Genomic DNA, 15,758 nt, shown 5'->3' on the forward strand with positions numbered 1-15,758 from the left:
CATAGGCTCTGTCAATGGACTTAAATACTTTGTTAGGTTTCGGGTCTCCTTCAGAAGTGACTACTTTCTGAAAGAAACTTTAGAAGTAAATAATACCATTTTCTTTGTAGATATGCTTACACTGGATGAAAGAATTTTTCTGGAGGAGTTCCTCCTTAGGCGGGCCTCCTGAACACACTCAGAAGTTTAATTTAAATTTCTTGAAAATATATTTAACATAAAATGGCAGCAGCAGTGGGGTGCTTGGGTGGTCTTGATTTCAGCTCAGGTCATGATCTCAAGAGTTGTGAGATCCAGCCCCAGTGTCGGGATTTGCGCTCAGCGGGGAGTTTGTTTTTTCCCTCTACTCCTGCCTCTGCTTGCACATGTGTTCACATCTCTGTCTCTCTCTCAAAAAAAAAATAAATAAATAAAAATAAAAACTTAAAACTGGCAGCAGCAGTTAACAGCAACAAAAACAATTGAGTATTACTTAAATACAAAATAATTCATGTACTAATGAGATATTTTTTTTCTTTTCTGTTTTTTTTTCCTTAAAGTTTCTGTAAATATGTATTTGGGCAAATGTGTGATTAATCAGTTTATATAGCAGTACAAATGATTAATAAAATAATTTCACTGAAATGTTAATAGTAGCAAGGTAACATTTTTGACAGATTAAAATTAACATAATATGAAACTAAATGTTTTAAAGAGTCATGTTAAATGAACACACATATACACTGCTGTTGAATATACAAATTAGCAAAGCCTTTCTGAAAAATTGTCATTTAGATATTTGATAATTATTAGATAATTTGGATATAAATTAGCATTTAGATAAGAATCATTTAGACAAGAGCTTTAAAAATATATTCTGTCTTAGAAGTTACATCTATGTGAGTGCTATCCAAGGAAATAATCTGAAAGAACAATATTGTTAATTGCATTATTTGGCTATAGCAGTACATTGAGAAACACTGAACATTTCCACTGGGGAACAGAGTGTAATAATAATGATTCAGTATATTATACATATATCCATAAGCCATGGCATTGGATCTTTTATGACTTACAGATGTGTTTAGTTCAGAATTCTCAGAAAATTGTGTGGTTACAACATATTAAAAAATAACAACAACAAAAATCCCCACAATTACACATACTCAGAAATGTCTTGGTCTGTGAATTCTAGGAGGGAAAAAGCTAACCTTCTAAAATTAAGAGTCTTTACCTCTGGGTATTGAGTTCAAAGGTCATTTTAGTTTTCATTATGATTTTCTTTATTTTCCAAATATATATTTTATAATCAGCTTGCCTTATTTTCTTTGCTGTTGGTGATCTCCTCAGGGTCCTTTTATTTGTGGGTTTCTTGTAATGTATGTGTGAGTTCCTTTTTAATACCATAATGTTACCTGATTTCTGTTTCATTTTTGCTTTCTTTTTTTTTTTAGGCCAAGATAGCCAGGTTAACCAAACGCTTTGGAGCAGCCAAAGAAGATCTTAAGAAAAGACAAGAAGTAAGGATTTCTATTCTTGCATAATTAATATTTAGCTCTAGGTGGTAATCTTAGGAAATGGTGAGTTAGGAAGAAAGTCTTCCTTTATTACAGGTCTGAAATTTTTTTTCATACTGTGTACTTCCTGTATGTTCTTTCTGGAGCTGCAGCTCTAGAACTAATTATTAACCCTTTTCTAATCCTCAGTTATTGTTTTCATATTATCAGTACTTATATTAATCTATTTTATGGCATTCTGGAAGTTATATTTTCATTTCATTTTTAAAATTACCTTTTTGGGATTTGTCTTACCATGTTTTTTTTCTTTTTAAATTCTTGCCAGTGTCTAGTCTAGTCTCTTATTTCCTCCAAAGTATGTTAGTGTTCCATTACCTGGAGTAGCCCTCTTCTCTTCTTTGCTTCCCCCGTGTAGTTAAGTCCAAACATTGTAGCATAACATAAACAACAAATGTATAATCTACCTTTTGCTTTTTGTCATTTCCTTAGTTACTCTGTAATACATATTTTTAATATAGCACTTGTATATTGCATTATAGTTTTTAGTTTAATTTCTTTCATTTCCTCTTGGCTTTTTTTCTATTTGGGCAAGTTACATTTCTTTGTCTTGAGAGCTCCATTGCTTGGCACTTACTAATTGCCAATAACAATTATTTCAGTAGTAATCATTATTACCATTGGATTTTTGTTTTCATTCATTTGATATCTTCTTTACTTGACTTTAAATAAAGTTATTTTGAAATAATTATAGATGTACAGGAATTTGCAACAGTAGTACATAGACTCCTGTGAACTTTTCACCTAGCTTTCCCCAGTGGTGAAATCTTACATAACTGCCGTACAGTATTAAAATCAAGAAACTGATAAATTCTGTTAAGTAGCCTGTAGACCTTACCATTTCTCACCAGTTTTTATATGAATTCGTTATGTGTATATGTGTGTGCACACATGCGCAGTTCTATGCAATTTGATCCCATGTATGGATTTATGTAACCTCCACCACATTCAAGATCTAGAACTGTTCCATTACTATGAAGGGACTCCCTCAATGCTGCCTTTTTAGAGTTTAAACCTACCTTATTTCCCCCCACATCCACCTACTCCTATCCCCTGGCAACTGCTAATCTGTTCTCCATCTCTGTATTGTTTTTACTTAACTTTTAAAGCTCTGGTTGCTCTCTTTTCTTGAGCAACTGACAGGTTTTTTGTTTTTTGAAGATTTTATTTATTTGACAGAGTGATAGAGAGCACAAGTAGGCATAGCAGCAGGCAGAGGGAGAGGGAGAAACAGGTCTCTGCCAAGTGGGGAGCCTGACGTGGGGCTCGATCCCAGGACCCTGGGATCATGACCTGAGCTGAAGGCAGCCACTTAACCCACTGAGCCACCCAGGCTCCCCGTAACTGATAGTTTTTATCTTTGTCCTGCACAATCAAACCTTCCTTTGGCCATTCCCAAAGATTTTTTTATTATAGTCTTCTTCAATTATATAATTTCCTGATTCTGAACACTTTTTCAGCTTCGTTTTTTTTTGTTTGTTTTTTTTAAAGATTTTATTTATTTATTTGACAGCGAGAGAGGGAACACAAGCAGGGGGAGTGGGTAGAGGGAGAAGCAGACTTCCCAGCTAGCAGGGAGCCCGATGCAGGACTCGATCCCAGGACCCTGGGACCGTGACCTGAGCCGAAGGCAGATGCTTAACAACTGAGCCACCCAAGCCGCCCCCATTTGTTTGTCATAATATAAAAATTGTATTTTATTTCTTAGATTAGAAAATTGATGTAAACCTTTTTTTTTTTTAAAGCTTTATTTATTTGACAGACGGTAGCACACAAGCAGGGGGAGCAGGAGAGGGAGAAGCACGCTCCCCACAGAGCAGGGAGCCCTATGTGGGGCTTGATCCTAGGATGCTGGGATCATGACCTGAGCCAAAGGAAGACACTTAAGCGACTAAGCCACCTAGGTGCCCCGATGTAAACCTTTTTTATTTGCTGTTCTTGAACCAAAGAAAGGGCTTTGCAATTTTTCCTTTGTTTTTGTACAGTGTGAATTTCCACTTTTATCCTTATGTTTGAACCAAGCTGCATGCTTCCCCACCATATACTCTCCAGTGTTTATGTATGTCTGTTTTGTTTTCAAAACTAGTTCTAGTTCTTGTTTATTTATTCAAAAGTGACAGACAAGAGACAAACTTTAAGGAATGAAGGTGAAAATATTACAATCCCTGAAAGGTTTGTTATGGAGAGCTATAAGTATTATGGAAACAATAAATACTGTATAATTCCTAAAGATTAGAAAAGATTAATTTGAACAATTAGGGTATGTGGTGCTTGAAGAAAAATATTGAGGTGGTCTTCAAGCTTTCAAATTTTTGTTCCATCCTTAATTAGCTTTTGGGTAAGGCCACTTTTACATGCCCAGACTGGGACATCTTTCTACCCATTCTTGTTAATATTTTCTTTTTGTGAGAGAGATTTCTAGAAATCTCAAGAATTTGTTCATTAATATCCTAATTCCCTTTAATTATAGTATCCAATATAATTTTACATCAGTGTCATGCTAGGTTTTAAAAACAGGAGCAACATAGAATGAAGTTTTAAAACTTTAGTTCTCCCCCCTTATTAAAATAAATAAGGAAACAATAATAATGCTTTTCTTCTATTTAGATTTGCTCCTTGATCCTCTGATATTAACCAGTTAAAAACAAACATGCAGGTTTGTCTTAAAACATTTTCTATTTTAATTTTTAAGAGAGCACAAAACCCTCATAGGCAGTTTGCTATTAAGTCCACATTTATAATCTAGTCTGTTACTGCCATATGACTGATATCTCTAACTTATATCCTTTCTAGTTCTTACTATAAAAGAAATGTAAAGATACCTCTTATCTTTTCTGAAAAATCAATGATGTAGTTGAGTAAAATTTTATATTAAATCTAAATTCTACATTTTAATTTTTTAAATTCTTAAAATTGTTTTAATCGTGCTACAAACACATAACCTCAAATGTATCATTTTTAACCTCACAATTCAGAAGTATTAACTATATTAACACTGCATAATAGATCTTTAGGTGTTTTTCATCTTGCAAAACTGAAGCTCCACTACCATCGAACATCTCCCATTTCCTTTCCCCTCAGCACTCAGCTACTTTTTGTTTCCATGATTTGACTACTCTAGATATCTCTTAAGTGAAATCATATAGTATTTGGGTTTTGTTTGTTTTATATATATATATATTTTTGTGTGTGTGTGTGTGTGTGTGTATATATATATAGTATATACTGCACCTTCATTCATTCATTTATTGATGGATATTTGGGCTGCTTTCATCTTCTGGCTTTTGTGAATAATGCTACAGGGAACATTTGTGTGCAGATAACTCTTTAAGATCCTGGTTTCAAGTCTTTTGGATATCTATCCAAAAGTGAAATTGCTGGATCATTTGGTAATTCTGGTTTTAGTTTTTTGAGGAGTTTCCACACTGTTTTCTAAAGAGGTCGCACAGGGTTCCATTTTCTTCACATTCTTGCCAACACTTGTTATTTTCTATTTTGTGATAGTGGCCATGCTAATGGATGTAGGTGGCATTGCATTGTGGTTTTGATTTGAATTTCTCTAACAAATAGTGATGTTGAGCATCTTTTCATATGCTTGTTGACTATTTTGCATATCTTTGGCAGAGTGTCTGTTTAGGTCCTTTGCCCATTTTTTAATCAGGTTGCTTGTTTTTTAATTGTTAAGTTGTGGGCCCTTTATGATATTCTGGATGGATGTTAACCCCTTATCAGATATATGATTTGCAGGTATTTTCTCCTGTTCTGTAGGTTTCTTTTTCCTTCTGTTCATTGTTTCCTTTGATGTGCAGAGGTTTTTGTTTGATGTTAACCTCCTTTGTTTTGCTTTTGTTGCCTGTGCTTTTGATGGCATATCAAAATTCGATATCATGAAACTTTCCTCTTATATTTTCTTCTAGGAATTTTTAGTGTTGGTCTTATATTTAGGTCTTTGATTTATTTTGAATTAGTTTTTGTATATGGTGTAATGGTCCAACTTTATCCTTTTGTGTTTGGATATCCAGTTTTCCTACCATTTGTTGAAAGACTCTTTTCCCCATTGTGTAGCCTTGGCATCCTTGTTGAAGACTGATTGACCATATATGTGAGAGTTTATTTCTGGGCTGTCGATTCTGTTCTGTTGGTCTATGTGCCTGTCTTTATGCCAGCACCACACTGTTTTGATTTACTGTATCTTTGTAACATGTTTTGAAATCAGGAAGTATGAGGGGCACCTGGGTGGCTCAGTCGTTAGGCATCTGCCTTCGGCTCAGGTCATGGTCCCAGGGTCCTGGGATCGAGCCCTGCATTGGGCTCCCTGCTCTGCAGGAAGCCTGCTTCTCCCTCTCCCACTCCCCCTGCTTGTGTTCCCTCTCTCTCTCTGTCAAATAAATAAATAAATCTTTAAAAAAAAAAAAAGAAATCAGGAAGTATGAAGCCTCCAACTTTGTTCTTCTGGTCCAGGATTGTTTTGGCAATTCAGGGGCCCAGGAGATTCCATATGGATTATAGAATGCTTTTCTCTATTTCTGCAAAAAATGACAGTGGATTTTGATAGAAATTCCATGGAAGCTTTTAATCACTTTGGGTAGTATGGACATTTGAACAATATTAAGTGTTCCAGTCCACGAACATGGAATATCTCCTTTTATTTGTGTCTTTTATTTCATTCCCCAGTGTTTGTAGTTTTCAATGTAAAGGTCTTTTGCCTTCTTGGTTAAGTTTACTTCTAAATATTTTATTCTCTTTAATGATATAATGGGATTATTTTCTTAATTTCTTTCTCAGATTGTTTGTTGTTGGTATATAGAAGTATGATTGATGTTTGCTTGGGGATGATTGATGATGATTTTTAATCCTGCACCATTGCTGAATTCATTTGTTCGAATTTTTTTTTTTTTGTGGACTCTTGAGAGCTTTCTGACTATAAGATCATGTCATCTGCAAACAGAAAATTTCTCTTCTTCTTTTCTAGTATCGCTGCCTTTTATTTCTTTTTCTTGTTTAATTGCTCTGGTGAGATACTTCCAGTACCATGTTGAACAGAAGTTGGTGGGTGTGGGCAACCTTGCCTTGTTCTTGATCTTAGAGGTAAAGCTTTATTGATTCACCATTAAGTATGATGTTAGCTGTGGGCTTTTGACATACAGTTTTTTTTTCTTTTTGAGGTAATTTCCTTCCATTCCTAATTTGTTGAGTGTTTTTTTATCATGAAAAGGTGTTGAATTATATGAAATGCTTTTTCTACAACAATTGAGAAGATCATGTAGTTTTTTTCCCCTTCATTTTGTTAATGTGTTTGATTGATTTATACATTGATTTTCGTGTCAAGCTCTCCTTGCATTTCAGGGATAAATCTCACCTGGTCATGTTGTATAATCCTTTCAGTGTGCTGGTGAATTTGGTTTGCTAATATTTTGTTGAGGATTTTTGTATCTATGTTCATCAGGGATATTAGGCTGTAGTTTTCTTATTGTGGTGTCTGGTTTTGGTATCAGGATATCCTGGCTTCATAAAATGTGTTTGAAAGTTTTTCCTCCTCATCAGTTGTTTGGAAAACTTGGAAGACTGTTATTAATTCTTCTTTAAGTGTCTGGTAGAATTCTGCATTGAAGCCATCTGGTCCTTGGTGTTTTTTGTTATTAGAATGTTTTTGATTACTGATTCAGTCTCACTACTTATATAGATCTTGTTCAAATTTTTATTTTCTTCTTGATTCATTCTTGGTTGTATATTTCTGGAAAGCTATCCATTTTTTTCTAGGTTATCCAATTTGTTGCGTTATAATTGTTTATGGTAGTCTTTTGTGATCCCTTTTTTATTCTATGGCATCAGTTGTAATGCCTTCTCTTCCATTTATGATTTTATTTATGTCTTCTTTGTTTTTTCACAGGTAATCTAGGTAAAGTTTTGCCAATTTGTTGATCCTTTAAAAGGCCAACTCTTAGTTGATTTTTTTCCTATTGACTTTGTTTCTCTGTTTTATTTCTGCTATAATCTTTATTACTTCCTTCCCTCTCCTGAGCTTACTTTGTTTTTCTTTTTTCTAGTCCTTTGAAGTGTAAAGTAGGGTTGTTGGTTTGAGATCTTCCTTCTTTTTTAATGGAAGCATTTACCAGTATAAATTTTCCTCTTAGTACTACATTTGCTGCATAAATTTTCCCATAAATTCCGTATGTTGTGTTTTTGTTTTTATTTGTCTTAAGATATTTTCTAATATCTCTTGTGATTTCTTCTTTTATCCATTAGATTATATAAGTGTGTTTTAATTTCTGCATATATGTGACTTTTCCATTTTTCCTTCTGCTGTTGATTTCTACTTTTGATCATTTGTGGTTGGAAAAGACACTTGGTATGAGTTTCATCTTTATAAATTTGGTAAGGCTCATTTTGTGACCTAATATATGATCTATCCTGGAGAATGTTCTGTGTGCACTTGAGAAAATTTTGTATTTTTCTTCCGTTGGGTAAAAATTTCTACAAATGTCTGGTCCATTTGGTCTTTGGTATTGGTTCAGTTTTGCTATTTCCTTATTGAATTTTTCTCTGGATCATCTACCTGTTATATAGAATGATGAACTGAAGACTCCTATTACTGTATTGCTCTCTGTTTCTTTTTCAATTCTGTCAATGTTACATCATTTGGTGGCCTTGATGTTATGTGCATACATACAAATGTATAAATATTTTATTTGGTCAGTTGATACTTTTGTCATTATATAATGTCCTTTTTGTCTCTTGTGACAGTTTTTTACTTCAGCTCTATTTTGTCTTTTATAAGTATGGTCACTCCTTCTCCCTTTTGGTTACCATTTGAATGGAATATCTTTTCTTATCCTTATAATTTTGGCCTGTGTGTCTTTAGATCTAAAGTGTGTTCATTGTTAACAGCCTGTAACAGGATCTTGTTGTTTTATTCATTAAGCGAATGTATGTCTTTCTATGAGAATTTAATCCATTGGGATTTAAAGTAATTTCTGTAGGGAGGGACTAATCATTAGCATTTTGTTAATTATTATCTATATGTCTTGGAACTGTTCTTTTCTTTTTTTGCTTGCTTGCTTCCTGTGTATTTATTTACTTATTGTAGTGACAATCATTAATTCCTTTCTTATTTCCTTTTGTGTATCTTCTATAGGTATTATATCTGTGGTTACCATGGGGATTATGTAAACTGTTTTAAACTGGTAACAACTTAACTTCAATCACATTTAAGAACCTCACTCTTTATACCTTGCTCCCACAACTTGGTTATTAGTTTTATTATATCTTTTTACATTCTGTATCCTTTAGCATAAATTTACAGTTATTTTTATGCTTAAATTGTATACAATTAAATGTGATTTAATGCACCCACCTTACAGTAATGCAGGATTCTGTATTTCTTTGTGTATTTACCTTTACTAGAGCATTTCATCTGTTTGTATGCTTTCAAGTTTCCATCTCGTATCCTTTCATTTTCACTTGATTGACTCGTTTTAGCAATTTTTTTTTGTATTGTATTGCAGATGTAATGGTGATAAACTTCCCCAGCTTTTTTGTTACCTAGGAAAATTTTAATTTTGCCTTCATTTTGGAATAAAAGTTTCACTGGATATAGTTATTTTTGCTTGGTAGTTTTCTCGTTCTGTACTTAGAATCTATCATCCCACTATCTTGTAGCCTTCTAGATATCTGCTGAGAAAACTGATAATCTTATGGGAGCTACCTTGAATGTAATGGGTTGCTTTTCTCTTGTTACTTTCAAAATTCTTTATCTGTGACTTTTGACACCTTGTCTGTGCTTTTCAGTATAGATCTCTTGGGTTATTCTAGTTGGAGGTTTCCGAGCGTTTTGAATTTGAGAACCCTCAAATTTGGGGAGTTTGGGGCCATTATTTGCAGAGGCTTTCTGCTCATTTTCTCTCTCTTCTATTCTTAGATTCCCATATTTATGTATTTGTCTTTTCAGTGGTGTCTCATAAATCCCTTGGGCTCTGTTCACTTTTTTCTTTTTTCTTTTGCTCCTATAACTTGATAATTTCAAATGATTTGTCATCAAGTCCACTAAGTCTTTATTCTGCTTGATACAGTCTGGTGTTGATCCCATGTAGTGAATTTTTCAATTCAGTTATTCTTCAGATCCAGAATTTCCTTTGGTTCTATTTCAGAGCCTTTGTTTCTTTGTCAATATTTTTATTTCTTCATGCACAATTTTTCTTATTTCATTTAGTTTTCTTTCTGTGTTCTCTTTTACCTCATTGAACATCTTAATGTTGGTTATTTTGAATTCTTTAATGGGTAATTCACAGATCCCCCTTTCTTTAGGGTCAATTTCTGGAGATTTATTTCTGTTTCCTTGTATGTTTAATTCTCTTATGTTGAAATTTGGGCATTTGAAAAAAAAACCACCTTTCCCTGTCTTTTCACAGTAGCTTTGTACAGAGGAAGATCTTTACTATTCAGTTCAGGTATATACTCTGGGAACCTCTCAAACCTGTTCTAGAGATGCATTTTCTCTGAGCTTGTGTGTATAATCTCTTATCTGAAGAGGCTTGTCTCTTTGTACTCAGAAGCTCCCCACTGACATCTGTCTTCCATATTACAGTTTTGGTTTTATAAACCATGCTTTTGGAGGTCTCCCTGCTGTCTGTGTTAGTATGATTTTTCTGGTGCTGTACCAAGCTAATGGGCTCACCTTTGTTCTCATCTGGACCCTAGATATCCAACATTTGCTATTTCCTCCAAGTCAGGTGAAACAGAAACCAGTGCCTTGGACAGCCTCCTGAAAAGCCAGAATATTACATGAAAGTTCCACTCTTCTCTCCTTTTTGAAGGAGAAGCCACAAGGGAGGAATTTTGATTGTGCCGTAATGTATCGGGAGGGGTTTAGGATATGTAGGATATGGTGGATAAGTGCAACAGACTTTCCTACCCACTACAGAGCACCTCTTCTTTACCTTGCTGTTGCTTGGGGTCCTATAACCTCTTGACTGGCTTCTAGAATTCTGACAAAGGAAATTTGATCCATCCCATGAGTGATGAAGGTGTTGGTCTTCCCATTCTGCCATCTGCTGGTGTCACCACACTGTAGTACTTAAGGTCTTCCATCCAGTAACCATACCATGTTCTAAACCAGTTTTATTTGTTTATTTATTATGCTTTTACTCCTTTTTCTGTTTTTCTCCCTGAAATGTTCTTTATCTTCATCTTAGCTATTTTGAATGTACTAACCTATATGAAGATGCATGTTCCTCAAAAACTTTTTAAAAAACTTTTTCCATTGGCACTGCACTGTTACTTTAATTTGCTTTTCTATTTGTTTCATATGTTTTTGTCCACAGGCAGATTTTAAGCACCTTTAGAGCAATTCATTGTAATTTTGTCTCTTCTCTACACGTGTAACTAGTATAATGCTGTACTTGGTTAAAATTACTCTTTTAGCCTATAAAAAGCATCAAGATTTGTTGATTGAAAAGAGTGATTAGTAGCATCTACTTAATGTGATCTTAAGCACCTACCACCTTTGTTTTAATATTTATTATTGTATTAATTAAATCTTGAGCAGAATTATTTATATTTCTTAATTTAAGAAATAAATGATAGTGTAATTACTGACTGAGGCCCAAGTAACGGTAATTAATATGTATAAGAATTCCATTTCTATATTCCCTGTTTTTTGGGGGACAAGACTGAAATTAGTTGATACTTAAGTTTAGAATTGAGATATCCCTTTATGATGTTAATAAGTCACATAGTGGCAATTAGTTATTTTTTAAGCAATAATTGTAAAAATAATTTTGATTTGAGAATTTTGATTTGTGACCTTAGGCACCACTTTGTTGGTAATCAACTATTTCTCAGATAAATACCTCAGAATAAATATGTACTTTGTTGAGTTTCTGTTGGTAATTTGGTGCCTGCTATGTGTGGTATGTAGTAGGCATTCACTTGATATTGAATGAGTATGTTTAGTTATTCTTTAGATTCATATTAATATTTATTAAACCTTAGCATGTAAACCATTTTCACATTCTTTATTCATCTTAAAAACTGAGGTATAGGAATTATTATATTAATCTTTCACATAATAAGCAGTTGTTGCATTGGATTAAGTAATTTGTTTAAGTGGCAATGCCAAGATTCAAATTCTTTTCTCATCTAGTAATATTTTCTGGAAGTAAAGAGATAATATATTGAGAAAACATATAAGGTTTTATTTTTTTTATAGTATTGGTTTCAGGTACACAACATAGTAATTCAACATTCAGATACATTTGAAATGATCACAATAGGTCGGGGTAATGTCTTATTTTTAAAGATTCCTTGTGTATTGGGTTTTATTTTACCTGGGTATTTTTTCTCCCCCAGAATCCACCGAACCCACCAGTATCACCAGGAAAGTCTGTAGTTGACATCAACAGCAATAATAACAATGTGCCATACAGGTGAGAATTGTAAACATTGTTTGTCAAGTTTTTAAAAAACACAACAAGGTTCTGATTTTATTTTACAGGAAAATGTTTCAATGTATTCCTATTTGTTTATGTAGAGATAAGTGTTTGGTATACTGGATTTAGATTTTCTTCTTTTTTGTTTTGTTATAATTGCTCATTTGTGGTTACTGGTTTTGCTAATTAATTTTGAGGTTTTCTTTGGTCACTGAAGACTTCTTTAACCACTTGTACTAAATACTATTCTTTCAAAGTAATTGAGAAATGCTTTGATCAAGGGTGATAAAAACTAATGTCTACAGATATTAGGATGTACGTTTGGCTTTTTGTTAGTGTTGAGGACATTAGAATATAAGAGAAAGACTCTTTCTTAATTCCATAGACCCTGGCATGCTATAGTCCGTGTGCCGTCTTTACCTCTGCAGTCATTTGCACTTTAGTGCTACAGTACCCATGTCTTGCCATGCTTTCCCCTATCGGCCACTGCTTTCTCTATTCATTAGTTGATGTCCTCGTGAATGGCATTTTCATTGACTGTTTGTGTGTATATATATATTTTGTAGAAATGCAGGCACAGTGAGACAGATGCTGGAGTCTAAAAGGAATGTAAGTGAGAGTACACCACCAGCCTTTCCAACCCCTGTGAATACAGGTAATATTTTTTTAATTTTTTAAAGAAAACTCTTTAATTTTTTTTTTTTTTTTTTAAAGATTTTATTTATTTATTTGACAGAGAGAGACACAGTGAGAGAGGGAACACAAGCAGGAGGAGTGGGAGAGGGAGAAGCGAAGCAGGCTTCCCGCAGAGCAGGGAGCCCGATGTGGGGCTCGATCCCAAGACCCTGGGATCATGACCTGAGCCGAAGGCAGACGCTTAACGACTGAGCCACCCAGGCGCCCCGAAAACTCTTTAATTTTTTAAAGAAAATTCATTTTCTTAGGAACTGAAGGCTTTGGTTCTCTTTTATTACATCTTTCTGAAATTGAAATGATCTAAGGGAATGAGGTATTTATCTGAAATTAAATAAGTACAAAAATTTATTTAAAAATCAGGATTATAGATATGAATGCAAATATAGAAATTCAAGTCTAGTGATTCTCAAATTTTCTGGTTTCTGTATCCTGGTATAATCTTATAATAATAATGTAAATGTGGCTTATATTAATTGATTTTTACTGTAGTAGAAATTAAAACATAAAAATTTTTATTTTTTATTTTTTTAAAAGATTTTATTTATTTATTTGTGAGAGAGTGAGAGAGAGAGCCCAAGAGGGGGTAGGGTCAGAGGGAGAAGCAGACTCCCTGCTGAGCAGGGAGCCCGACATGGGACTTGATCCCAGGACTCCGGGATCATGACCTGAGCCGAAGGCAGTCACTTAACCAACTAAGCCATCCAGGCACCAAAACATAAAAATTTTTAAATGTCTATTTAAAAATAATAACAAACCTATATCATGTAACACAAATAACATGTTTTAATGAAAAATAACTTTTTCATGCTTAAAACAATTAGTGAGAAGAGTTATTGTTTATAGTTTTACAAATTCTCTTACACTTAAAACATTAAGACAGTTGAAGATAGCTAGATTCTTATATCTATCTCTGCATTCAGTCTGTTGCAATTTGTTGTTTTGATTGAAATATGTGAAGAAAATTCAGCCTAATAAAAATAGATAGTTGCAAAACGGCTAGCCCTTTTAGAGTATTTGTGGATATTTTTCTTTGACACAGGCAGTAGTTTTTTAAAGGTTAGTTGAAAAATGGAATGTGAAACCATAACAATGAATTTTTCTGACTTTTTCATTAAAATCCATTTGTCTGGGGCACCTGGGTAGTGTAGTCAGTTAAGCGTCTGACTCTTGGTTTTGGTTGGGCTCCATGCCCAGTATGGAGTCTGCTTGGGATTCTGTCTCCCATCTCTGGCTGCCCCCCTCCCACCCCCGGCCCCCATTCTTTAAAAAAAAAAAATCCATTTGTCTGTCTTGTACTTGGATGGATCTTTTGCTAATATCATTCATCAATCATTTGGAAAATATTCACTGAGTTATGTAAGACTTCAATTGTTGACATAGCTCATTAAACTTTTAAAAAGTCACATGTATTTATTTCACTGTCGATTTTTGTCAGAAAAGTCTTTGAAGATTTGGGAAGTTGTCATGCTCTCAGTGGCATATACAAGTTTTTCCAAAATTCTAATTTTTGTTTTCAAACTCAAATGTATCATTGCCAATAAACTCAGTAAACTGTACCATTGCACTTATTTTCTTTGAATTGACTGCCAAGGTTTCTTTTCTTTTTTTTTTTTTTTAAAGATTTTATTTATTTATTTGAGAGAGAGAGAATGAGAGATAGAGAGCACGAGAGGGAAGAGGGTCAGAGGGAGAAGCCGACTCCCTGCCGAGCAGGGAGCCTGATGCGGGACTCGATCCTGGACTCCAGGATCATGACCTGAGCCGAAGGCAGTCGCTTAACCAACTGAGCCACCCAGGCGCCCAAGGTTTATTTTCAAGAAAAGATTAGTCAAATACCCAAATGTGAATAATCACAGTATGTCTATAAATCGTTCTTTCAAGTAAAAATGGTCTTCCATGAAAAACGCTGTTAGCTTTATAACTCAGACAATAATAATATAAGTGCTTTTCCCTGAGCCAGCCATGCTACTTTGGCATGCAGTGGTAATGCTTACTGTATATTTCCTGTTTCTTCACACAGCATATTCAGAAGACCTGTATTCATGGGTTCAGATTTAATAAAATAAATAGTTCTTACTACTAAATCATGGACATTCTTCAGTGAAGCTCACTTCGTCTTTTACTGTAAATATGTAGTGGTAAAGAATGCAGTGAGAGTTAGGTACCACTCACTGCCTTGAGTTTTGTACTGAGGCATCAAGTTTTACTCACCATTGCTTTTGTTCTATCAGTGCAAATATTTACATGGTGAAAAAGTCAAGTAATGTCTTATTATTGTTATAAAAATAGTTTTGACATTGCCAACTCCCTGAGAGGGTCTCTGTAATCCCAGGTATCCTGCCCTGGATAACACTGAAGATTGCTGCTCTAGTGTGCCTTTGACTTTGGAAAGAGTGCAGATCCGTAAGAAAGACACTTGGTCATCAGTTTGAAACCCATTTAATTGAGAATAAACAAATAGTTAAACCAAAATTTTTGTAAAATGCCAGTGACCAGCATTTTGATTTTTTTCTGGTCTTTGGTATCAATTCCCTTATTTCTTAATTCATCTCCCATCTTTACTCTTTTATTTCCCAAATCCTATAATGTCACTAGAGTGTCAGTAGAGGGAGCCTCCCCATACTAGCTCCTGCTGGTAATTCAGTAAAATTTGATTCACAGATAGAGGTTTCACACATGGTCTAAGTGATAAAATACCATGACCAAGCTTATTTTATTCATTAATAGTGATGACTCTTGGGCGCCTGGGTGGCTCAGTTGGTTAATCAACTGCCTTTGGCTCAGGTCATGATCCCAGAGCTCTGGGATCGAGTCCCACATCGGGCTCCCTGCTCAGGGGGGAGCTTGCTTCTCCCTTACCCTCTGTGTATGCTCTCTCTTTCTCTCTCAAATAAATAGATTTAAAAAAATAGTGATGACTCTTACTAGATTGTTTGAGTTTATATATTGTCAGTGTCCTAGGGCATTTATGTTTTTACTGTAGTTTCAAAAATATCTGTACAATTTTACCAAGTTTTCAGTGTTTTTCAGTCATTTTTCCAGTTACTCTGAAGTGATGATAATAATTTTCAGACACTGTTTT

At 34.4% G+C, this 15,758-nt stretch overlaps 1 protein-coding gene across 3 annotated transcripts in view; it reads left to right on the forward strand.

Annotated features, from left to right (window-relative positions):
* The window catches only part of ATF7IP (activating transcription factor 7 interacting protein), a 123,781-nt gene that overhangs the window by 74,971 nt on the left and 33,052 nt on the right, over nucleotides 1-15,758 (forward strand). For all 3 annotated transcript variants that reach the window (XM_028119683.2, XM_028119682.2, XM_028119681.2), the window contains exons 6-8: nucleotides 1,434-1,499; nucleotides 11,901-11,977; nucleotides 12,547-12,635. In XM_028119683.2, the coding sequence (XP_027975484.1) occupies nucleotides 1,434-1,499; nucleotides 11,901-11,977; nucleotides 12,547-12,635 (232 nt within the window). The remainder of the gene's footprint in view (nucleotides 1-1,433; nucleotides 1,500-11,900; nucleotides 11,978-12,546; nucleotides 12,636-15,758) is intronic.

The sequence above is a fragment of the Eumetopias jubatus genome, unplaced genomic scaffold (genome assembly GCF_037043125.1).
Source record: "Eumetopias jubatus isolate StellerSeaLion01/CBP00866 unplaced genomic scaffold, mEumJub1_p1.0 scaffold_8, whole genome shotgun sequence".
Classification (NCBI taxonomy): Eukaryota; Metazoa; Chordata; class Mammalia; order Carnivora; family Otariidae; genus Eumetopias; species Eumetopias jubatus.